The 23,958-nt window shown below is 34.2% G+C and overlaps 3 protein-coding genes across 3 annotated transcripts; 1 reads left to right on the forward strand and 2 right to left on the reverse strand.

Annotated features, from left to right (window-relative positions):
- Positions 1-302: 302 nt before the first annotated feature.
- Positions 303-2,936, reverse strand: LOC143609292 (protein FAR1-RELATED SEQUENCE 5-like). The gene is made up of 5 exons (XM_077084085.1): positions 2,918-2,936; positions 1,685-2,483; positions 1,348-1,606; positions 601-1,167; positions 303-521 (listed from the first exon to the last, which is right to left on the reverse strand). The coding sequence occupies exons 1-5, from the start codon at positions 2,934-2,936 to the stop codon at positions 303-305; spliced, it is 1,863 nt and encodes a 620-aa protein (XP_076940200.1).
- A 10,596-nt stretch (positions 2,937-13,532) lies between these two features.
- On the forward strand, positions 13,533-17,417 carry LOC143609283 (receptor-like protein kinase FERONIA). The gene has a single exon (XM_077084081.1). It carries the CDS (start codon positions 13,820-13,822, stop codon positions 17,348-17,350), a length of 3,531 nt encoding a protein of 1,176 aa, XP_076940196.1. The 5' UTR covers positions 13,533-13,819; the 3' UTR covers positions 17,351-17,417.
- A 1,367-nt stretch (positions 17,418-18,784) lies between these two features.
- On the reverse strand, positions 18,785-20,988 carry LOC143609284 (protein SPIRAL1-like 1). Its single transcript, XM_077084082.1, has 3 exons — positions 20,972-20,988; positions 20,258-20,566; positions 18,785-19,624 (listed from the first exon to the last, which is right to left on the reverse strand). Exons 2-3 carry the CDS (start codon positions 20,561-20,563, stop codon positions 19,544-19,546), a joined length of 387 nt encoding a protein of 128 aa, XP_076940197.1. The 5' UTR covers positions 20,564-20,566; positions 20,972-20,988; the 3' UTR covers positions 18,785-19,543.
- Positions 20,989-23,958: the final 2,970 nt, after the last annotated feature.

A 23,958-nucleotide genomic window follows, 5' to 3' on the forward strand; every position in this document is an offset into this window, starting at 1 on the left:
GAGCGACTAATGGCTATCTCTTTCTTCGATTTAATTCTTTTGTGCGAGCCACATCCCTTGTTTCTTATTCCAGTAGGTACACGAACAGTAACATCTGATGGTTGTTCAAAACCTAAAACAGCAGCAAATCTATCCCTTTTAGATGGACGTACCCTTTCATACCGAGTTAAGTCTGCTTTTTCAATCATCAAATTCATCTCATCTCTAACTTTAATCAATTCATCAATATCTGCAACATAACTATTGATAAGGTATTCACCGGCATACTTTATTTCTCTTGAAATTTCTTTTATCTTCATGTTCTAATCATTCCCAAACTCTGACATTGGAACTGTTCTAATATTCACCGCAGTCTCTTTCCTCCATCGATCATTTATATATCTTTTAGGGAATTTCTTGAGTTGATACATATTCATGACGTAGAAAATATGACGACACAATAAACCATATTGTTCGAATCTTTTGCAGGAGCATGTTGCAATAGACTCTTCACCAAACTCACAGTCCTTTTTAAACACAACCTAAAAAAATAAACGCTTGTTATTTAACTTAATCTTGAACAACTTTAAACTAAAACGCTTAATAAATGCTCATAATTACCTCCAAAAAACCTGGAACATACGCATTAAAATCCATTATTTTACACCTCAAAAACCCTCCTTCTTCTTCACATGAACTGAACTGTGAAACACCACTAACAATTTCATTCATTTCATCTTGAAGATCATTAAATATAGCTCTTATATATATTCTAACCGCTTCTCTTTCTAGATAACTTCTGGTTTCTAACTGCGGATACGTGTACTTACTATCATGATCACACCGTCTGCCATTGTATCTCTGTATCTCCATACAAAAATCAAAATGGTTGAAAAACTCAACCAATGTTAATTGAGAATTTGTAGCTTTTCCAAAAAAATGGTTTTCGCTCTCTGATCTTGATGTTGTACGCATCAATCCAGACAAAAGTTCATCTCTATAAAAAGCAGGTATCCAGTCAAATCTGATTTCATACATATCAGTAAGCCATTTATTCTTGTTAAGCTCAAACTCAACCATTATAGCCTGCCATTTTTCCTCAAATTCTAAAGGACTAATTGAATCGGTCCACACAGTGTTACATAGCCTACTCTTAAAATCTTCATTGTTATATAAATCAGGCCCCACCTGTTACACAAAAAAACATATTAAAACGCTTGTGTGGACGCTCGTTGATACAATATATAATCATGTCACGCTCATAAAACGCTCACATATTAAAACATCAAAAACAAATGGACGACTGCCATTAAACGCTTGTCAAACGCCCATTATTCAACCAGCCTAAAACACGATTAAGAAAGTTACCTTGTCAGCAACTTTCTTCATGATATGCCACATACATAACATATGCCATGTATTTGGAAACACAGCTGCAATAGCTTGCTTTATAGCAGGGTCTTGATCAGTAACAACAACCTTCGGTGCTTGACCAAACGACTTTAGTAACATTTGCAATAACCATGTGTACGATTCAATAGTTTCAGAAGCTAGTAAACCAGCACAGACAGTAACACTATGACAATGGTTATCAATTGCCGTGAACGAGACAAAAACCATCTTGTACCTGTACATAGAAAATCATATAAAAATACACACAAAAACATATACATACACACAATCCTATACATATGCACAAACTTACTTATTAGTCTTAAATGTAGCATCAAAAGATATAATATCCCCAAATGCAAGATAATTACTCTTTGAAGTCTCATCAGCCCAAAACATACGAATTAACTCAAGATCATCATTGACATCATATTCAAAAAAATAATTGGATGAAAATGTTTTCTTCGCACACAGTCTCTGAACAATCATCTCAGCATCATACTCTCCAATATAACAGTTCAAACCTTGTCTAAAATTCTTACAATCATCTTTAGGTGCACCTACCTTTTCAAACCCACCGTACTGTGTTCTCATAAGGTTAAACGCTTTAACTGGTCCCAAGTTCATATTAGAAAGCTCATAAATAGCTTCCTCTTGGACATATGTTAACTTTCTCGCAGAACGAACAAACTGCATATCAGAATCTGCAATCATTCTATGATTATGTCCTTCAACAAAACCATCTACCTCAAAAAAACCACCGTCAACAGATTTCAACTGTATATGTGCTCTACAACCACATCTAATTGTCGGCCTCTTCCTCCTTTTGTAATATGGCTTGCTTGATTCATTACAATCACATTTTGAATCACACCTTTTAGATGGCTTGTAACCTTCTTTACAACATGTAAAGTACTTGGTCTTCAGTACACCACCATGCACATAAGATTCACCTTTACGAGCCCAAAATCCAGCTTTTTTAGCATATTCACAATAAAAATCAAATGCTTGATCAATTGACGAAAGCATCATTCCTTTAACAGGTCTGTAAGAAGAAGCAACTTCAGGAATGATATCAGCCCCTTCACCTTCAACCAAAACACTTGATTCATCTACACAAAACATCAAAAAAAATTTATAATCCATAGACGCTAAACACAAGCTCAAAATTATAATCAATCCAGTTTAACAATCCTAATAGTAACACACTAATAAGACACTCATATTATAAAACGTTAATCAGATATAGTAACACGCTCATGATACGTTCGTATTATGAAACATCAAAACACAGAGGCAATCCCAATATGAAAACGCTCGTAAAACACTCACAAAATCAAACTAGACTAATCATGAGAACTAACATACAAAATTACTATTACGCTAATCCTAATCGTAACACGCTCATATTATAAAACGTTATAATCAGCTTATAATCAGTTATATTAACACGCTCATTATACGTTCATATTATGAAACATCATAAAATCAAACTAGACTAATCAATTATCTACAGTGACTTAATTCAAAAACAGCAAAAACTTACATTCGCGATCGTCTTCCATTTCAAAACCCTAAAATCACAATATAGCTTGAAAAAACTGATTCGTGAACTCAATTGATAGTTTTTGGTAAAAAATTTGTTTCGTAAAATAAGAAATTGATTTTGATTAAGCTAAATATCCGGATCGTAACCGTTTATACGCGAATTACCAAATTTAAATGAATAATCAAAAAGACAATCGTACCCTTCTCGCTTAAAAAAACACAGGATCTCCTCAACCGCTTTCAACTGAATCGTAAGTGTAGATGGACGCTTGCTGTTGTCGCGTACAGTTTTGTACGATAAGGATTTTCGTATTCCATCTTTTCTCTCTCTCTCTCTCTCTCTCTCTCTATATATATATATATATATAGGGTCGGATTAAAGTAAAAAACAATAGTTTTGTGAAAAGCATAAGAATAGATGTAGACCCTTGGATCTAAGATCTAGTGGTTGAGATTGTTAGTTTCTAAAAGTTATATAGTTCCTTATTTACTTGGTATAGTGTCCTATTTATGTGGTATACTTTATTTTAATGTCTTCTCACACTTCCCACAAAATAATTGTTTTTTATTTGAACTCTATTCTATATATATATATATATATATATATATATATATATATATATATATATATATATATATATATATATATATATATATCTAATTAGAATAAATTGAGGAATGGAAAGTTACGAGAATAATACTATTACGATTTAACAATTGAATTTTTGTTTTTTAGCAGATTTATTAGTAGATGTATAAGATTGGAATATTAAATAATCGTTAATAGTAAAATAATGCTTGAAATGAGCAATTAATATAAACTATTTAAATACATAAAGTTGCAAATAATGAAATTGCGTTCTAAAATTAAATAAAAAAAACATTAATGTAAGGTCCCGTTCCCCCGGGTCCCTACATTGGACGTATTTTTACTCATAAACACAGTTCAAATATCATAGTTAATTAAAACTTTCGCGGAATATAAAAACAAAAACTTTCCATTAACTACCTTAATACAATTTTCATTAGAATTCTTAATTTATTATTTTATTCGCTAACTCATTCGTTATAATGAATGGCCTCTGGTTGAGCCTCATTCGCTATCCCATTCGTTATGATGAATTGTTCTCTGGTTAAACCTCATTCACTATCTCATTCGTTATAACGAATGGCTCCATTCGTTATCTCGTCAGGACGAATGAATGTATAACGAATGAGTAGGCTTATTCGTGCTTTCTTTGAGATGAATAAAGGGCTCATTCGTTACAGGAGCAACTATAACAAATGGCTCCATTCATTGTCTTTTCATGACGAATGAACGGATCACTAATGAACAAGGTCATTCGTGATTCCTATAGGACGAATGAGGGCTTCATTCGTTATCAAGACACACGAATGTGCCCCATTCGTTATAGCTGTCTAATGAATGTCCAACGATTCGTTCGATCATGACGAATGTGCATCAGTCTTATCCAAAACTTTGACTCAAGGGTCAAAGTTAAAATCGTCAAGAACACATAATAGTCAACCCGTATCAGATTTGCAATTAAACCTCAAATCATGATGAAACAACACAGTTTTGGTATCAACGGGTTCTATACCCAGCGCCTACAAACCCTACTCCACCAATCGTCCGAATATTATGTTTTAAAGGGTGCGATTGTTACATAAATACATATGGTTCCTCATAACATCGATTGACCCACCAAATGTTAATGGATTGCACTGTGAATTAGTTCGTATGATTCGTTTATACTATTTATGTATAGATAGATCTAGGATTATTAAATGAACCGAACAAGTTATCGTTAATGAACGTACCTTAAACGAGTTGGTTTACGAACACGATCTAGTCTTGATGTAGGTTGTGTTCGTCATGACGTTCTACCACTATCAAGCTCGGGTTTTTGCCTTCGGATCTTGGCTCGGGATATAGGAGGTGTTTGTGTGTGTTTTTCAAGGTGTAGGCTATGGTGTAGAGATGAATAAAAATGGAAAGGTTTAGGGTTTAAGGGGTATTTATACTTCCTTAAGCCCATGGACCTAAAGCCCATTCCATATCTTATTCCATCTTTTAAATGTCCAAGCCCATCTTCTATTAGTTTATTTATCTAAACTGATAAATGGTACACTTTTAAATAAATGAAATTTATTTTATTTATTCTTTTCAAAAGCAGGATGTTACAATTAATAAAAAAAACTTCATAAGCTTCCAAATATGTCCTTGTAAACAACATTAGTGTTGACAATGTGTAAAAACTATCTTATTTTGAATATACGCTAAGGGGAAGTTTGGTTCACAATATGTTTAAAATAATTGGAATTTGAAGGAATTATAATCAATTACTTCAATAACTTATATTGTATTTGGTTGTTGGTTGGTTAGTAAATAAATTATATTGTATTTGGTTGTTGGTTGGTTAGTAGGAATCAGAATGTTTAAAAAAGTAAATGTTGATACCATTTGTACGGGCTTCAATATTATTGTCGTCAATACTTATCGTTGACGATAATTGTTCATCGTTATAGTTTAGTCGTTATTGTAATTGTTAGTTAGTTCGTTGATGGTTTGTAGTTAGTTGGTGTTGTGGGTAGTCCATATTATGTGAATGGGCTAGGGTGGTCTCTATGTGAAAATCCTACTAAGAGCCCAAGGCCCACCCATGGACCTTTCATACATTATATAAAGGAAATTTCATTTGAAATTCACTAACACTTGTCATTTGTAATATTTATTTCTTAGGTTCGTTTACTAAACCAACACAAACCAATGAAGAAATCCAATAAGTTATTTGGTGATTGCTACCTATTGGGCTTAATAGGTATGAAGAATCCTGAGTAAATATTTCTCTTAAACAACTTGGAAGGTTTTGTAAATATAGTTTATTTATGTGTATGTAAATATTTGTTTATTTTCTTTACTCTTTTGTTAATGAAAAATAGAAAATGTCACAAAATGAAGCTGTTTTTAGAGGGAACTAATCCCTAAAAAGTTGTGAAAAATGAGTTCTTTCGACTCATATGGAAAATGATAGTACATGGACTAGATAGTTAACCATATATGCTTAAATTTTCCCTTATTAATTTGTATAAAGGGTGATCTAATTACGTATAAATCTTGAAAGATAATGAGCACCACTAAAATGGAAATCATGGTAGACCTACTACACGTTGCATTGATAGGCTTAATGTTTAAGTAAGCTAGCTGGCCTGTGAGATAAACTTAAATTGCATAGTTGTGTGTCTAGTGGCTTACCGCTTCACGGCGTATGGTTTCAAGGCCTTAAATCTTGTATCGAGAGGGGTGCCAATATCATATATATTAGGTCTTTATGTTGTTTGTCAATATGGATATCATGTGTGTCCTTTGCTGCCACATCGGCTGACCTAGGCATAATGGAAATTTTTCTAAGCTTTATGCCAATCTTGCAGTTACAACTGCCAATCACTCACAATTCAAACTAGTGACGCTTTCATAAATGATAAAAAGTTATCTCACAATACACTTAAATTTGAGTCGATCACTCCCGCTTTTAGTCATATGCCATCCTCTTTCTCGGTTCGTCGAAACCTACCTGAGATACAGTGTGTGAGATAAACTTAAATTGCATAGTTGTGTGTTTATTGGCTTACCGCTTCACGGCGTATGGTTTCATGGCCTTAAATCTTGTATCGAGAGGGGTGCCAATCTCATATATATTAGGTCTTTATGTTGTTTGTCAATATGGATATCATGTGTGTCCTTTGCTGCCACATCGGCTGACCTAGGCATAATGGAAATTTTGCTAAGCTTAATGTTAATCTTGCAGTTACAACTGCCAGTCACTCATAAATTCAAACTAGTGACGCTTTCATAAATGATAAAAAGTCATCTCACAATTACACTTAAATTTGAGTCGATCACTCCCGCTTTTAGTCATATGCCACCCTCTTTCTTAGTTCGTCGAAACCTACCTGAGATGCAGTGTATGTAGGCCCCACATATGAAAATTAGTATTCTCACCTGTAAATTTAAATCTTTTGCATTCCATGATTATGGGGGTATGTCTTGTATGAGGGGACCGCTAGGTTGTATGTTTATAAATCACTCTTCAACATATGTAATGGTCGGCTTTTCAGACTTGAATGCTTAAGTTTAAGTGGACAACAATATCAATGATCACTCCAGGCTACTCATACTTGTTTTTATTATAATATATATTTCAAAAGGTATGTGTTGACGTGTCAAAATCAATATGATTCTAGGTCTGCAAACTCACAATAAACGGCTCGTTTATGTTAGTTTGGTTGTTTCTTTTCCATTTTATTTTTATTTTCCTTATTGGGAATGTCCTGGACACTAGAATGTTGGGTAACATATTGGTCAACTAGATAAAAAAATAATAAGTTGTTGACAACCAATATGACTATTATAAGGTTCTAATAAAACTTTATTATCAACAGACAACAAACAGAAAAATGGATTCGTAAAATTTCACATCCCTAGAGAATGTTATTTGTTTTCTATCTAAATTCTACAATTTATATCATTTCTTTTTATTAGAATGCTCAAGAACACACATTTTTCAACATGGCTAGAAAACTTATTAGTGTTATTCAAAGCAATTGAAAAACAAAGGCACCCAAACATTCTAAGATGACTCAATACAGGTTTAAAACCATACACCAACTCACACATAAGCCTACCATTTAACACAGATGGCGATGTCTTGTTAATCAAATAAGTAGCAGTTAGCACACAATCTGACCAAAATTTAAGAGGAACTCCTCCCTAACAACATTTAATAAGTGTCTATGTTTCCTTTCAACAATTCCATATTGTTGAGGAGTATAAACACATGTGATTTGATGAACAATTCCTTTTTCAAGACAGAAAGCATGCATTTGATTATTAACAAACTCAATTTCATTATCACTTCTAAAATTTTTACATTCTTATTAAACTGAGTTTTAATCAACATTATAAAATTTATGATGTTTTCAAAAACTTCATCTTTATGTCTCATGAGATAATGCCAAACTACCCATGAATAGTCATCTACAGTTGTAAAGAAGAAGCTAAATCTCTTTCTGATCGGCACCTTATAGGGTCCCAAACATCAAGGTCAATTAATTCTGTAATTTTTTGCATGATGATCACTCAAGGGAAAAGGTTCCCTATCCTGTTTGGCTCTGTGGCAAACATCACAAGGCACTAATGAGTCAACTTTCGAGAGTTTTAGAAAAGTCTTTTAAAACTAGTAAAACGACAACAGATAGATGCCCCAACCTAGCATGCCACAAATTAACAGTTCTATAACTATTGTAGCACACCTTATCAAACAACTTAGAATCACCACATCCGTGCAGACCATCAAGTTAATTACCAGTCACCAGGACACTCTTTGTTAATCAGTCTTTATGTAAAATTTATACCCATCAAACGAAACAGTCAATTTACTATCTTTACCAAGTTTGTGAACAGACATAAGGTTCACATTATAACCAAGCTCAACAAAAACATCACATGAAGTAACCCTATCACTTATTTTAATGTTTCCAATGTTAGTTAAAACAACACTAGTCCCATTAGGATATTTAACTCTAATGATAAGGCCAGTTACATCAATTTGACTTACCAGCCCTTTATTAAACATAACCATATGTTAATTAGCTCCAGAGCCCACAACTGACCCAATCATATAGGACATATTATCAGAACTAGCAAAACAAAACTGAGGTTTAGTACAACTCATAAAACAAAACCAAGAACTCATAGTACCTGAAACTTTACAGCTTTGATGGCTATTTCCAACCTTGTCATCTAACAAGCTTAACAACCTACGAACTTGTTCATAAGAAAGACCACTAACATAAGTAACATTAGAAGAACTAGGAGTATCAGACATAGAAAAATTATTGCTACCTGCAATTTTTTACACCATGCCCATTTTTAGACTTCATCCAAGAAGGATAGCCAATAATTTCAAAGCATTTATCTATAGTGTGTCCCATTTTGTTACAGTGTGAACACTTAAAAATTTTTATTTTGTGATTTATTAGGGTTCCTTACATTTTCAAAGACCTTATTTGAAATACAGACAAAACCAACATTTTGGGTTACCTCTTCGTACTATTTCCACTATAGAGTCTATGCGATTCTTCCATAAAGATAATAGCAAAGGCTTCCTTGACAATAGGAAGCTCATTTCTAGTTAACAAATTAGATCTAACAGATTGATAACAACTATCAAGACCCATCAAAAATGGCATCAACTTAATCATTAGATTAAAATCGTTAAATTTCTTTGAAGCATTGCAAGAACAAGCAGGTAACTGAAGAAGTTGTTCAAGTTGTTTCCACATAATAATCAATTTGTTATAATACTCAGACACGGGTAAATTATTCTAAGAAAACATATTAATCTTTTGGTAAAAGTTAAACACAACTACCCATCAAATTTATCATATGTTTCTTTTAATTCCATCCAAACTTCATAAGCAAATTTTGAATATACTTCACCTAAACTTATTCAAACACATATATCAAAATCCAAGTAAGAACTACATAATTACACCTATCCCATTGTCTAGCAAGAATTTCATTATCTGTTGATCTAATACAAGAACCGTCTATAAAACCAAATTTGTTTTCCACATGAAGAGCAAGGTTCATTGCATTAGACCACACGGTATAGTTTTTCAGTTACAGTAAGTTTGACATTTATAATTGTGAGACTACTAGAGTCACTAGCATGCAAGTACGGAGGATCACTAGTATCAAGTTTACTAATAGAAGTATTAGTTTTATCAGCCATACTACTCAATTAGGAAAGAATTACACATAACAATCAAAAAAATATGCAACACAAAGAACAGGGTTTGTCTCTCCCTGTTATCCACTTATTGGACAAATCCTAACCAACCAAATATGCCTAAACAATTTTGTTTATGCAACACTGGAAATAAAGAACAAGAAAGAACTACCAAGGGGAGCACAAGTTAAGGAACTCCTTCCTAGAGTCAAGATCTATAACCTTTACTTAGGGTTGCAAAACCTGATAGAAAAACTTTGCACAATGAGAGCGAACGCCGCTAAAATACTCAAGTCATAAGAGAAGATATCTACAAACACAACAAACAATAATCGCCCAAATTTTAGGGTTCAAAAACTTTGACCCTAATTCTTGAAATTAGTATGAACGAATGCGAACAGCCTTAAGAATGATATTAATAAAAGAGAAATCCTAAGATCTAGAGCTCTTTAAGCTTTGATACTATGTTAAAATGATGACAAGAGAATAGATAAATCGAAACTTTGTTTCTTGAAACCCAACCAAACACAGTGGAAGATTACAAAATCTTTATTACATAACAAATCAACGTTTTTCACCTGTTTAACAGGTTACCGTGTTGATGTGGCAATTTTTCATTTTAGAAAAATTATAAAATGTGATGGTGTAATTTAAAATTAGTGACATAAATTTTTAATTCAGAAAATTAAGAAAACAAAATAACATATTTTTCTTTTACATTTTTAAAATGGTGTTGGTTAGACCTACCAACACCATTTTTCCTTATCAGTTGCACTTTTGGCAACCCCGTTCCCGCAACCTGAGCTCCTATCCACTTCCAACGACTCTAAAATTTCCAGATCTCCCTCTCACTAGCCGCTAGTGAAACATCTGAACCATCTATCTACATGTCCTTGTTCCAGATCTGCACTTCCAAGTTATAGATACGACAACTTCAAATCTGAACCATTGTCTTCTCATAATTCTAACCTTCACCTTGTTCACCAAAAATTACGGGGTGGCTATGTATCTCAAATATTCTAACGTGTATTATGGCGGAGTAGAGGCTTTTAACCATTGTTTTCAGAAATGATACCGTAGCAGTGGAGACAAAGGTAGCCGGAGAAGACAACTTTGTGAGAAATCGAGTCCGTTGGTTATAGTCGTGGAAGGGTTTCTGGAGATGGGTTCTTTTTTGGGAGCTTCCATCGGTCGTTGAGGTAGATGAGGTGTGGTGGTGTAGCCACTGGCGGTGGCCGGAGATGGTTTGACCGGTGGCCGGAGATGAGGTGTTGAGATTATTAATATTATTATTATTATTGTGGCCGGAGATGGTGGTTCTTTTTTATGAGTTTAATGAATTATTATTTAAAAAAAAACAAAAAAAAAAATAATAGTGGGCGCAAAAAGTCTGGGGGTAGAGAGTTATGACTACACCCTGTTTTTGTAAAAAATTATATGTATATTCCATTGTGTTTTATGTTTCAGGTCATTGTGCTATATGTATTTACCATTGTGTCTTACGTTTCAGGCCATTGTGTTATATGTATTCATTATTGCGTTTTACGTTTCAGGTTATTGTGTAATACGTATTCATCATTGGGTTTTATGTATTAGATAATTTGTTGGTATTTTTCATTATATTTACATATTATTACACAACGGTGTTATTAGTATTTAAAAAAAACATGATGATCAGTTGAAAGACACAATGGCGAAAAATACACATTAAAAACATAAAGACACAATGACGAAAAAATACACAATGGTAAGCAAAAAAGACACAATGACGTAAAAAAATTATTTTTATATAACAAAATCATCATATTAAAGATTAAAAACCGTTTGTTATTATGGTGAATTTCATTTTTTTTAAAAAAATATCATATGAAAAGGTGATAAGACGTTTAAAAATAAGGGGGGAATTAACATGTGACTTGCATGTGGAGAGAGATAATATGTTTTATTACTTTTATACATTTTTGTTCTTTGGTCCCTACCGACGACACATGTCAATTAATTCTGGCTTCTCACACTTCTCATTTTTGTTAGCATTTGTAGAATAACTCAATCCTATATATTTTATTAATTTATATTTAATGTTTTATCTTTACTAATTATAAATGATATTTTGGTAAATATAAATATACTATTTTTTCCCCATATTACGGGGGTTGTTTTATATTATTTGTTTCTAATATTTACTTATTTTTTTAATTTTTTTATTGTTTGAAAGTTAATAATATACTTATGGTTTGATGATAACTTGTTTCACAAATAAATGAGATGTTATAACCCGGTTAAAAGCTATATGGGTTTGATGAGACTCAAGACCTGTTTATTTTTTATACTATAAAATTAGTTTTGTAATTATAAATAATATATATCTCTTTTTAAATAAATCATATATTAATTTTAAGTATATCTCTATTTTATAAGATTTTTATATCAAATATTTTGTGAGATTAGTTTTTAATTTAATGAGATGTTATAACTCGTTTAAGAAATATCTGGGTTTTATGAGACCCATACTCGTGAATTCGGGTCAAATGCATGAGTAGTCTCCATATAAAAATTAAGCAAATCTGGTGACTTCAAAAAAAAGGGAAACAACTACATTGCGACGTGTAGGATTTTTATGGTTTCGTTTATATATATTATAGATAGATCATATTAGTATGGTAACCTGTTAAACAGGTAAAAAAACCTAGGATTTGACATATTATATGAAACTTAAGTTACCTAACCTAAGATAAAACACAATTTAAGTGACCTAATTGTAACAACATTTCTACAGAATTATCCCTTAGAAGTTTTGAAACTAATAATAGTGGGAAGACCGGAATATATACTCCATGTATTTAGAGGTGCACATATCGGGTTTTTTTAATACAGTGGTTCGGGTATGGAACCGGTTTCGGATATGATCGGGTATTGGAAAATCGGGTATTGATTGAAATCGGGTAGGGTTCGGGTGGGTATTGAGGAAAAACTCAACCCTATGTACCCGGGTAGGGTATGATCGGGATCGGGTTCGGGTATTGGAACCGGGTATGTGTCCGGGTGACCGGGTATTAATACCCGGTTTTAAATTTGTAATTTTTTTTACATTTTTTATAATGTTTAAATTTAAATTTGCTTTGTAATTTATAAAAATAATTAAACTATATTACAAAAACCATAAATCCACTTAATTATAAAATATTTACTTAGTAATATGCATTTTACAAAAATTTAAACATAAAAGTTGTGATAATAAACATACAAATATACTATAATAACTCATGTATTATTTCGGGTATTAGAAAATTGGTATCGGGTATAACCGGGTATGGGCATAGGGTATGGCCGGGTCCGGGTATTTACGGGTATAAATCGGGTACGGGTATTGACCTTAAAATGCATACCTTATCCATACCCTACGGGTAGGGTCGGTTCCGGTTTCGGGTATAGAATACCTGGGTATAAAAAATACTAGTTCCGGGTATTTTTTTCGAGACTGGTTCCGGGTACGGGTTTTTTGTGCACCGCTACGGCTCTACATGTATTGACCAGCAACAAAGCCCATCCAGCCCTTTAAGCATTAGCCATCCAGCCCATTAAACTAAGTCCACTTGTAAAACTAGCTCACACTCAACTCAATCATCCAGACGTCCAAAAAAAACACGTTGAATTGAATTTGGACATTTATAACTTGTAACAATAGTAATTTGCCCAATTCAACATCGTTCATTTGTTGTTACTACTAACCGTTTTCATCCACTCTCTGAAAAACCAGTCGATATATTATATATTGTATGTTATCATTAATGTATTAGTTAGAAACTTCAATATCGTTTATTTTATTGGTTATATCAACAAATTAATTTATTCTATGAACCAATATTTTATTATAAATTTTGTTGACTAATGTATTTTTTGCAAACCTTTAAGCAACGTGTAGTTTGTGAACCTTGAAGACTTTATTTATGCAGTTATGCGAGACATGTCTTTTGTTCATGTCGACAATTTCACATATTCTTAATTTATATTCAATCTTTGATCCAGATTCCATAATGTAAACAAACAAAATCTCAAAATCTTTGTTCATCACACATTCACACCCACCAAAACACAAACAAATTCAAATGTGCCTAAATCCTCTCTTATTTGTGTTCATTGTTCCTTTCATTTTTAGTGTCAAGGGGGAATTACCAGCCCCTTACTACCCGCTCGACGACATCGCGGTCAACTGTGGCTCGATAGGGAACACGTCTGCGCTCGATGGGCGTGAATGGACCGGTGATGTCGGTACCAAGTTCAGCCTTTCAAGAAAACAAGCAGGTGGCTCGATAAGCTCGAGAGCGGTCCATACATCTCTTTCGGGTGATCCCGTTCCATACTTAACGGCTCGAGCCTCCCGTTCCCCGTTCTTCTACACGTTTAAACTCCATCCTGGTCCTAAATTCATCCGGTTACACTTCAATCCCGCTTCTTACATTGGGTTTGAAACATGTACCGATTTCTTCACGGTACAAGCTGGACCGTACAAGCTCCTACACAACTTCAGTGCTTCGATTAATGCCCGTGCACTAGGTGTAATCTCTTTCTCTAAAGAGTTTGTTGTCAGCGTCGATGAGAATCGGGAATTAATCATAACGATCTCTCCGTCTAATAGTAACGCGTACGCGTTTGTGAACGGGATTGAAATCATTTCAATGCCTTCGGGTCTATACTACACACCCGAAGGTGAACTGGGAGCCGACGTGGTTAACCCTCTAAGGTACAAGTTTTACATTGACAACACCACCGCGCTAGAGACAGTTCATCGTTTAAACATAGGTGGAAGCTCCATTTCACCGATCGAGGACACGGGTATGTTCCGAAGATGGTCGAAAGACTCGGATTACATATTGGAAAAGTTCAAGAAATTTCAAGTGTACCATGCTACTAGTATGATCAAATACACCAAAATACCAACAATCTCAGCACCTCTTAGGGTTCACCAAACATCATGGTCAACAAAATCATCTTACATTAAGAAGTCAACAACTTTTACATGGAAATTGCCTGTGGATTTAGGATTCAGGTACTTGGTTCGGCTACATTTTTGTCAACACAGCCCGGGAAAGAAGACTGGCAACGGTCACAAGGGATTCGGGATCATGGTTAATAATCATATAGTCGAAACAAACGCTGATGTGACCAATTGGGGAGGCGGGTACGAGGTTGCTGTTTATAAAGATTATGTGACAACAATGAGAGGCGATAAAACCATCGGTAAGTCTGATCTTTTAATCGTTATATATTCAAAGAGCGGGTTGGTTGAAGCGAAGCTGAACGGGTTAGAGGTTTTTAAACTAAGTAACCCGGATGATAGTCTTGCGGGTTCAAACCCTGCATTTGTACTACATTCATCACCAAACTGGATACCAAAGTTACCAGCTTTTGGCACCATCAACATAATTGCAACAAAACTTATATTATTGATCACCACATTAAACATAATAGTGTACATTCAAAGATGGTTTTGGGAGGAAAAACTCGGGAAGAAGAATAAACCAACACCATCAACATCAGCATCAGCATCAGCATCAGCAGATAATGATTCGTGTAGATGTTTTTCACTAGCGGAGATCAATGCAGCCACCCGCAATTTCGACAAGGAGTTAATTATAGGAATGGGTGGTTTTGCAAAAGTGTATAAAGGTGTGATAGATGATGGTGCAAAAACCGTTGCTATAAAGCGAATGAGTTCACGATCACAAGAAGGCGCTCTCGAGTTTTGGATGGAGATTCAAATGATTTGGAGGCTTCGACATAATCATTTGGTTTCCCTGATTGGGTACTGTGATGATGGTAATGAGATGATCCTTGTTTACGAGTATATGCCACACGGGACACTGGCTGAGCATCTTTTCAAGCTCGAGTCAGATGATAACACCAGCTTCACACTACTCTCGTGGGAGCAACGGATCAAGATTTGCATCGGTGCAGCCCGTGGGCTGGATTATTTACACACGGGTACTCATCACGGAGTTATTCATCGTGATGTCAAAACATCCAACATTTTACTAGACGAGAATTTTGTCGGTAAGATTTCGGATTTTGGACTTGCCAAGATTGAAAACACGACCCAATTGTTGGCGAAATCGTACGTTAGTACAAACATTAAGGGCACGGTCGGGTACTTGGATCCAGACTACTTTCTGTCACGTAAACTATCACGAAAATCTGATGTGTACGCGTTTGGTGTCGTGTTGTTTGAAGTCTTATGTGGAAGACCCGCTGTAGACCCGGGGCTTGAGGAGGATCAACGCAGCCTCGCTATATGGGCCCGACAGAACATTCGGGACGGGAAACTTGATCAGATTATTGATCCATGTATACGAGGCGAAGTCACTCCTCATTGCTTGAAAGTTTTCATAAACCTAGCAGAAAAATGCTTGGAGAATCAACCGAAAAAAAGACCGAGCATGGCTAACATAATATCCGGCCTCGAATTTGCACTCGAGCAGCAAGAAACAGGAGGCTGGTCCATACCTGAAGAACCAGCATATAACGGTACCATTTCGTTTACTAACTCACCACGATCAGAACAATCAACGTCAAGCGGGAACAAAAGGAGTCTGAAGCTCAAGAAACTGAAGAGTTGGAGATGGGATTTGCTTTGGAATGGACCGAAAGCCGCAAAAATGGATTCGTTTGTTTCAATAAGTAGCTCCAAGACGTACAAAGACTCATGCCGTCGGTTTCTTCTCTCCGAGATTCACTCAGCCACAAACGACTTCGACGAAAGCCTAATTATCGGTACAGGAGACTTCAGCACCGTGTACAAAGGTTACATCGACTACGGATCTAGACCAGTCGCCGTTAAAAGATATAAGAAATTCATGATCGATAGCTGGTCGAAGAAACCCGACTTTGTGTCTGAGTTTTGTAAACAGAGTGAAATGTTATCACAGCTCCAGAATTCCAATTTAGTCTCATTAATCGGATACTGCTACCACAAACTGGAAGTCGTACTCGTGTACGAGTACATGGTTAACGGTAGCCTACGCGGGCATCTTTACAATCGCCAAAGTAGCGACCCGCTCACTTGGAAACAAAGGCTAAACATAATAATTGATGCAGCACAAGGTCTGGAGTTTCTACAAACATGTGGGCATAATAATATTCTTCACCATAATATAAACCCGGGTAACATTCTTTTAGACGATAAATTTGTCGGAAGGGTGTCTGATTACGGCCTCATGAATGCCGGTCCACTTTACGCTGTATCGGATAATCTTACCCATGTTCTGGGTAATTGTTTAGGGTATATGGACCCTGAATGCATGTTTGGTAATGGCATTAAATTAGCTAGTGAAAAATCCGACGTTTATTCATTTGGTGTTGTGTTGTTGGAAGTGTTGTGTGGTCGAAAGGTTGAAGATCAAACAGTTCAAAGGGATCAAGTGTTTTTGAAAAGCTGGGTGAAGAGTAATATTGCGAAAGGAACGGTTCATAAGACGGTCGATCCGAGGTTGAAGGGGAAGATAGCAGCTGAGTGTTTGGATGAATTCGTGAAGATTGCTGAAAGTTGTTTGGCTGACCGGAGTACTGATCGGCCGTCGATGGGGGAGGTTGTTAAAAGGCTCAAGTTTGCAGCTCAACTGCAAGAAGCTGCAAAGGTCTAATTAAGTAATTATGGTTATTTGATTTATTTAATTTGTACTTTTTATTTTTTATTATATTATAGTGTTTAATTTTGTACTAATAGTTTTAGTTATAAAACTAGTTACCAGTTTCATGTGTATTTAAATTCTTCATGTATAAAATGTCTTTTAATTACTAAATATTTTCATTGATTTCTTGAAATATTGACTTCCGTCAAGTTAGAGTGTTAGATACAGATAAGCAATACATAATCCACATCGAATATTTCTAACATTATCTCTTTTTTTTAACGGTCATTTCGATCATTGACTCACTCAATCATCTTTATTTCATCATCGGAAGAAAATCCACCATAAATAAGAAAATTCTTGAACCAACCTGAAATTCGCTTTTAATTTATTTTATTTTATTTTTTTTGTTAGACCCTCTTTTTGAATTTTGGATGCCTTGCCTCACTAGGGGTAATTGGCAATTTCTAACACTATCTACTCATGAGATCCGCATTGAGATTTTGAAGTTGTAATTTAATATTGAGCCCTTATAATTCATTTTGAGTGCTTTTGTTTCGATGGTGGTGAAGTGCGAACCATTAGTTTTGATCATATAGCAAATCACATGTAAACTTATATTAGTCATATTAGGATTTACACTAAGATGCAATCACGTGCGAATATAAACAACGAGTTTAAAATTACACCAGACAAAAAAGATAAATTATCTCATGCTTTTTGTAAATGCATGTGACTTCTTGTTAACATTTTATTATGTCTTTAATTTTATTATTATGTTTGTTTTTTTTTCCTTGAATTAACTTGTTGATAAAGATCGCTAAAATTATTTAAGTCCACAACTATAATTTTTATAGATTGTGACATTCTTAGATATTTTCCTTTATTTAATGTATTACTACTTGTAGATCATACAAAGTCTTATAGTTCTCTCATTTAATATAGTACTACTTGTTTATCCTATGTATTGTTATCTAGTTCCTTCATTTAATAATATGTCACTACTTGTAGATGCATCACACCGTTTTATATGTTTGGCAATTGATCATTTATACATGCAGGTTTTTGCGGGTATCTTGTAAATTCCATGTTAAAGGTCGAGTAATTTTATTTCATTTGAGTTATTTTGATTTTTTTTTTTGGGTACTTTAGAATGGTATATGCTTCAAATATAATTGTTTCGTATCTAGTTGATAATAATTTAGTCTAAATTCTATTGAAGTAGTCATGGTTTTATATTATACTCTACAAATTACAACTGCAATTTTTCTAATGTAAATTATATATATTCCAAATTCGTTGTTTCAACCGGCTACGTTATATTATTCTTATTATGGATATCAAATAGTCTTAGTGTGTGGTAATATAGCTTTTTTGAATGTTTATAGCTTATACCGATAATGTGAAGTTCTTCAAACCTTTACAAAACTAAGTAGGGGTATAAAATAGACTGAATATTATTGTAAAAAATCGATAAAATGTGATACACAAAAGAGGCTAATGATAATGTAAGACCACTCCAACAAGGGTGTGGCACCACCCGTGAGGATGTCCTGATATTGAGGATAAGGGGGGGAGGGGGTGACGGGACTTGTGAGGATGAACGCAAGTGAAGAATTGTGAGAGTGTTAATGGGCATTCGTCCCCTAGTAGTTGAGATGGAGATGATCTAATACGCACAAATATAACCATCTTAAACACGTTATTGATACTAAATAATAATAGTAATCATTTATTAAAAAGAAAAATAAATTTAAGAGGTCTCAAATATTTTAAATACGTTTTAAGGGGCTTGTGTTCTTATTCGGTTTATGGTACGATCTCAAAACGAGTATATCCTGAATAGAGACCGCACATGTACCAACCAAGTTCGAATGGTCTTACTCTCATTCCAATATTCCAAATTTCTAGTTCCGTATCCGGTCGCTCAAGTACCACCCCTCAAAAACGTACACTCCTAATTTTGATCATGTGTTATTTATATTTGATGTACATCAACACCCACTCATTAAACAATATATTAAACCAAACATTAATAATAATTATTATTTAGAAAATACCAAATGATGCTCTTTTCCAAGTGGTGCATCAAAGATACATTACAATTATCACAGCATATAAACTGATATCAGGATTCAATTAGCATATAATACTACATGTTGAGGAACAAGTAGCAGCTGTACCTCACGTGCACAAGCCAGTCCATTATTTCTTGTCATCACCGAAGAGATAACCCAGGGAAGAGTTGCCACCAGGAGCAGCATGGACCTTGGTTGATGGTCGGTCCTGACACAAATCACATACAAATAATTCAGTGGTGAAACTTGGATGAAGATGCCCGGGGGGCGGACTCAAAATGTATTTAAAAAAATCGCAAATGAGGGGGGGCCGAGCTAAAATTTTCGATCGAAAACGGCTAAATTTACACTGCGTATAAAAAATTTCGGGCGAAAACGGGTAAATTTACACTAACGTGCAAAAAACAGGGGGGGCCGGGGCCACCCCGGGCCCTAAGTATGCTTCGCCCATGCAAATATAACTCAAAGGATCATGTTATAGTTACACCGCTCCAATCTGATTTAATTAACACCATCAAACGACAGTCCATAAAACACTCAGATTGTCCTTTTAATAAAAAAGAAAGTCGAACTTTGAAAATTTGAGTCGTTTGAACAATATCTAGACGGCTAAACAAACTTCGAAAATTATTGATCAGAACGACCGTCAGGTCAATATCAAGATGACTAATTTGAACATAGACAGTCAAACTTTGAAAAAAACATTTTTTGTTAAAGCAGCATCTAACCTCTATCCGAACGGTCGTTTGAAATGGTGTGAGACTAGATGAGACGGTGTGTGTAAATTATTCGATAACTAATATTATTCGTAGATGATAAAATTGAATGAAAAGTATCATACAGTTATGAAATTGCCGCAGTTCTGGCCATCTGCCCTATGGTAATTGTTTGTTGAGCTGTCAGTAGCAGGTTTAGGATCTTGGTTGATAATACTGTAAGATTCAGCAGGCTTTTGTGAAGAATCGTCGGTCTCAGTGGCGGTGTTATCATCCGAGGGTTCTGAATTGTCAGTTGCTGGCTCAGTGGTTGCAGCAGCAGCATCTTCGCTCGGGTTCTCTGGTGGCGGTTGAGTGTTGCCGCCCTCTTTGCTACCGAACAAGTATCCTAAGGAACTCTGTCCTCCGCCACAACTTACACCTCGGCCCATTTTCTGTTATTTTTCGTGTTGTTTTCAAATCGTGTCAACACAACATATATGATATTAGTCGAGTTTGTTTTTAATAAGTTTTTACTTGATTAATCATTGAACAGATCTACAGTTAACATTATGTTCTACAAACAACTAAATTGCAAAATCAGAAAACAGATCTAAGATAATGGTGTCCATACGTCAATTGAGATTACAACTATTCGTCTCGAGCAAACAGAGTAAGCAAAATTTTTGTAATTATAAAGATATCAAACAAGCAGATTATAAATGTTGATAAGAATAAGATGATACGAAGAAATAAGAAACTACTAATTATAAATGTTGAATTAGAGATATGAACATATGATAATATGCAGATCTAAGATGAATGTGGAATGATGAAGGAAGAAACGTAAGGAAACGAACCTTATGATGAATGAATGAATGAATGAAATGAGGGAAACGTGAGATTGCAGAAAGATGAAAGTAAATGAATGAATTTAAATGTAAAGGGAATGAGGAATGTTTGACGCTCAATTCACATTCGGTTGAATGGTAAGTTATTATCATGATGAATATTAATACCCTCACATTAACTGTGGATTTGAATTTTAATTCTAACGGTCTTGTTTAACCCAGTTATGTGTTGACACGTGTACATATCGGAAGATATTTACAGTTACTTGTGCGATAAGTGGTTTGTTTAATTATTTAATCCCGTTATGTGTTGACACATGTACATAATACAGATCGAGTTATGTTACAAAAGGGAAATAAAATAAAAGAAATTGAAGTTGTGAATATGGGTGTCGGTGTGAAATGTGAATGGAGGAAGAAGAATATGTGCTTTATGTTGCGTCTGTCATTGGGCTTGTGGGTTTCATTACTGGGCCTTCGAGGTCTAGGCCACAGCCCAGCGGTTTAAGTCCTTGTTTAACCAAGTCCACACAAAATTAGGCTAAAGTAGTAAAGGCCTAAGGGTATGGATCAATACCTTCATTTCCTCTCATTTGTCACGTCTGCGTCACGTCAGTTTTCCTCCATCATTTAACCCGGGGTATGGGTCATTCTTCTCATTTTTCATCATTCTCCACCATTCCATTATTTAATATTGTAAAGAATTAAAAAAAGAAAAAAAACATGTGATTGGCTCATTTCCCCCTCTCTTCTCATTGATCCGCATGAGAACGGTCATTCCCCTCATTCCACTAGTGAAATGATGAAGGAGTGGGGCGGTGCTCTACTTAGACCAGTGAGTGACCAAATGGCCACGTAGGACCATTTGACCATCCTCACTAAAGTATACCCTCCAACCTTAGCCACTATAATATGGAATAGGTCAATTGGACAATAGGTTGGTTAGATCAATTGAGTTTCATTTATAAACTAATTGGTCACATGTATTTTTATAATCATTTTGTTATTATAAATACAACTAGGTGATTTGAACTCGCGTTATCAACAAAAACGTGTTTGTAATCATGCTTCGAGACTTGATCTTTCATTAATGTTGTTTTATGTGAAATTATAAACTCATATTGACAATGTTGCATAGATTACATGTTATAAAATATGAGTTATTAAACCAGAGCCCCAAACCTCAACACAAAATTTTCCAAACCAACCAATCATTCGTGCCCCGAAGTATAGTACGTCGCCCATATAGCCGCGTTAAGCAGCATGTCATTTCACATGCACCTAACTGAAAAAACCTAACACACATTCATTTGAAGGGCCATTGATGTTACGTTTTCAAACTATTTGTAATAACTCGGTTTTTTCAATTTATATTAATCGACCTGTTTTTATATTCGGGAAATTTTATCAATAAAAAATATCGCGTTTATCGATTACTTTTATTTTTTTAATTTTTTTATATAAATTAACTTTTAATATATTACAACTTTTACCCTAAACTAAACTATTATCCAAGTTTGTTTCCCTCCCCATTCTCCAAGTACCTTTATGCAAAATCTATATTATGTTATCATCTTAACCCTTTTACCCAATAACCCAACCCGAGATCCGGATCCAAAACCGCAAACCATGACCCAGTTTATGCCTTGCTCCTTAATCCTCGCTGTAATCTTGGAATGAGATCAATGATAATATTCTTCTTGTCTTAACCGACCCTGCCGACACTTGGATTAGTAAAACGAAATTAGTTCGATACAAATTAATTATATACGAACCGGCCCAAGTCTAATTTGGGTTATATACATTAAGGTTTGTTAAAATCAAATTAATCACACCTGATCAATCCTTGGTCCAACGCCAATAAAACCACCATGATTAATATATGGTCGCGATTGTGTAATCCTTGTTCAACATCATTACAACATCGTTGGAGGTGATACTTGTATGATTTTGATTCGCGTATAACCTATTTTCCAAAGCTATATATCAATTTTAACAATGGACGAACGGATTAATCAATTTAGAATTTAGAGTTTATAATCAATTTGGGGTTAAATCTGGGTTTTGGTTATAAAATATTGATTTCAATCTTTAATCATCTGAGCCACTGGCTCGTATGGCTGGTGCATGTTGGTTTAGTCATTGTGTATCGGTCAGGGACGCGGGTTCGAACCCCCTGACCCAGTTTTTTTCCTTTTTTATTTAATATTTTAGATGAATTTAGTTATTATAACTAATATTAAATATAAAATAAATGATATTTTCATCAAACCGACATCAATAAGTTACGTTTTCATATCCATAAATCTCATTAGAAGATTTCATTTATATGTAGGGTAAAGATCCTAAGAGAACCATTTTAAAATTGAGAACTTTAAGAACCATTTTGGACCATTAAAAAAATATCTAAAAAATCATAAAAAAAAAAAATTTAAAAAGTAAAAAAAAACAAAAATTTTTATATTTCATTCTAGTTTCATAAAAAATCTTCGTATTATACACATGTGTATAATTTCATTTAATATCTAGGTACGTAATGTACACATATGTACATTATCATTTACCTTAAATTGTACATATATGTATAAAAAACATGTATAAATTCTAAAAAAAAATAAGTATTATATATCTGTGTATAGTTTTGTTAAACCGATTTTTTTTATTTTTTTTTATTTTTTTAACAAAACCGGGATGAAAAAAATCATGGTTTTTTTACTTTTTTTATTTTCGATTTTTTTTTGCTTTTAAATTTTTTTTTATTTTTTGTTAGGAAGAGTGTTTTTGTGGTCTAAAATAGTTCTCAATTTCAAAATAGTTCTCAAATGATCCTAATCCTATGTATGTATGTATGTAATATAATTATATCGTAATAATAATAAGCTTTATTTTATAAAAACTCGACACTTCTAATTCACGTTTTCTCATCGTTGAACGTTTTTATAAATTTGCTTGTATTTATATATATATATATATATATATATATATATATATATATA

Source organism: Bidens hawaiensis, unplaced genomic scaffold, assembly GCF_021521415.1.
Source record: "Bidens hawaiensis isolate Kalapana, Puna unplaced genomic scaffold, B.hawaiensis_p1.1 tig00419527_1, whole genome shotgun sequence".
NCBI lineage: Eukaryota > Viridiplantae > Streptophyta > Magnoliopsida > Asterales > Asteraceae > Bidens > Bidens hawaiensis.

What these genes read in the sequence shown, in the direction of transcription:
- LOC143609292 (XM_077084085.1), bottom strand. An exon ending in GCTACATTTAAGACTAATAA is followed by an intron (nt 1,607 to 1,684) that starts GTAAGTTTGTGC and finishes TTCTATGTACAG; the next exon opens with GTACAAGATGGTTTTTGTCT. An exon ending in TGAAGAAAGTTGCTGACAAG is followed by an intron (nt 1,168 to 1,347) that starts GTAACTTTCTTA and finishes TTTGTGTAACAG; the next exon opens with GTGGGGCCTGATTTATATAA.
- LOC143609283 (XM_077084081.1), top strand. Translation starts at nt 13,820, where the DNA reads ATGTGCCTAAATCCTCTCTTATTTGTGTTCATTGTTCCTTTCATTTTT.
- LOC143609284 (XM_077084082.1), bottom strand. Translation starts at nt 20,563, where the DNA reads ATGGGCCGAGGTGTAAGTTGTGGCGGAGGACAGAGTTCCTTAGGATAC. An exon ending in ACTGCGGCAATTTCATAACT is followed by an intron (nt 19,625 to 20,257) that starts GTATGATACTTT and finishes GATTTGTGTCAG; the next exon opens with GACCGACCATCAACCAAGGT.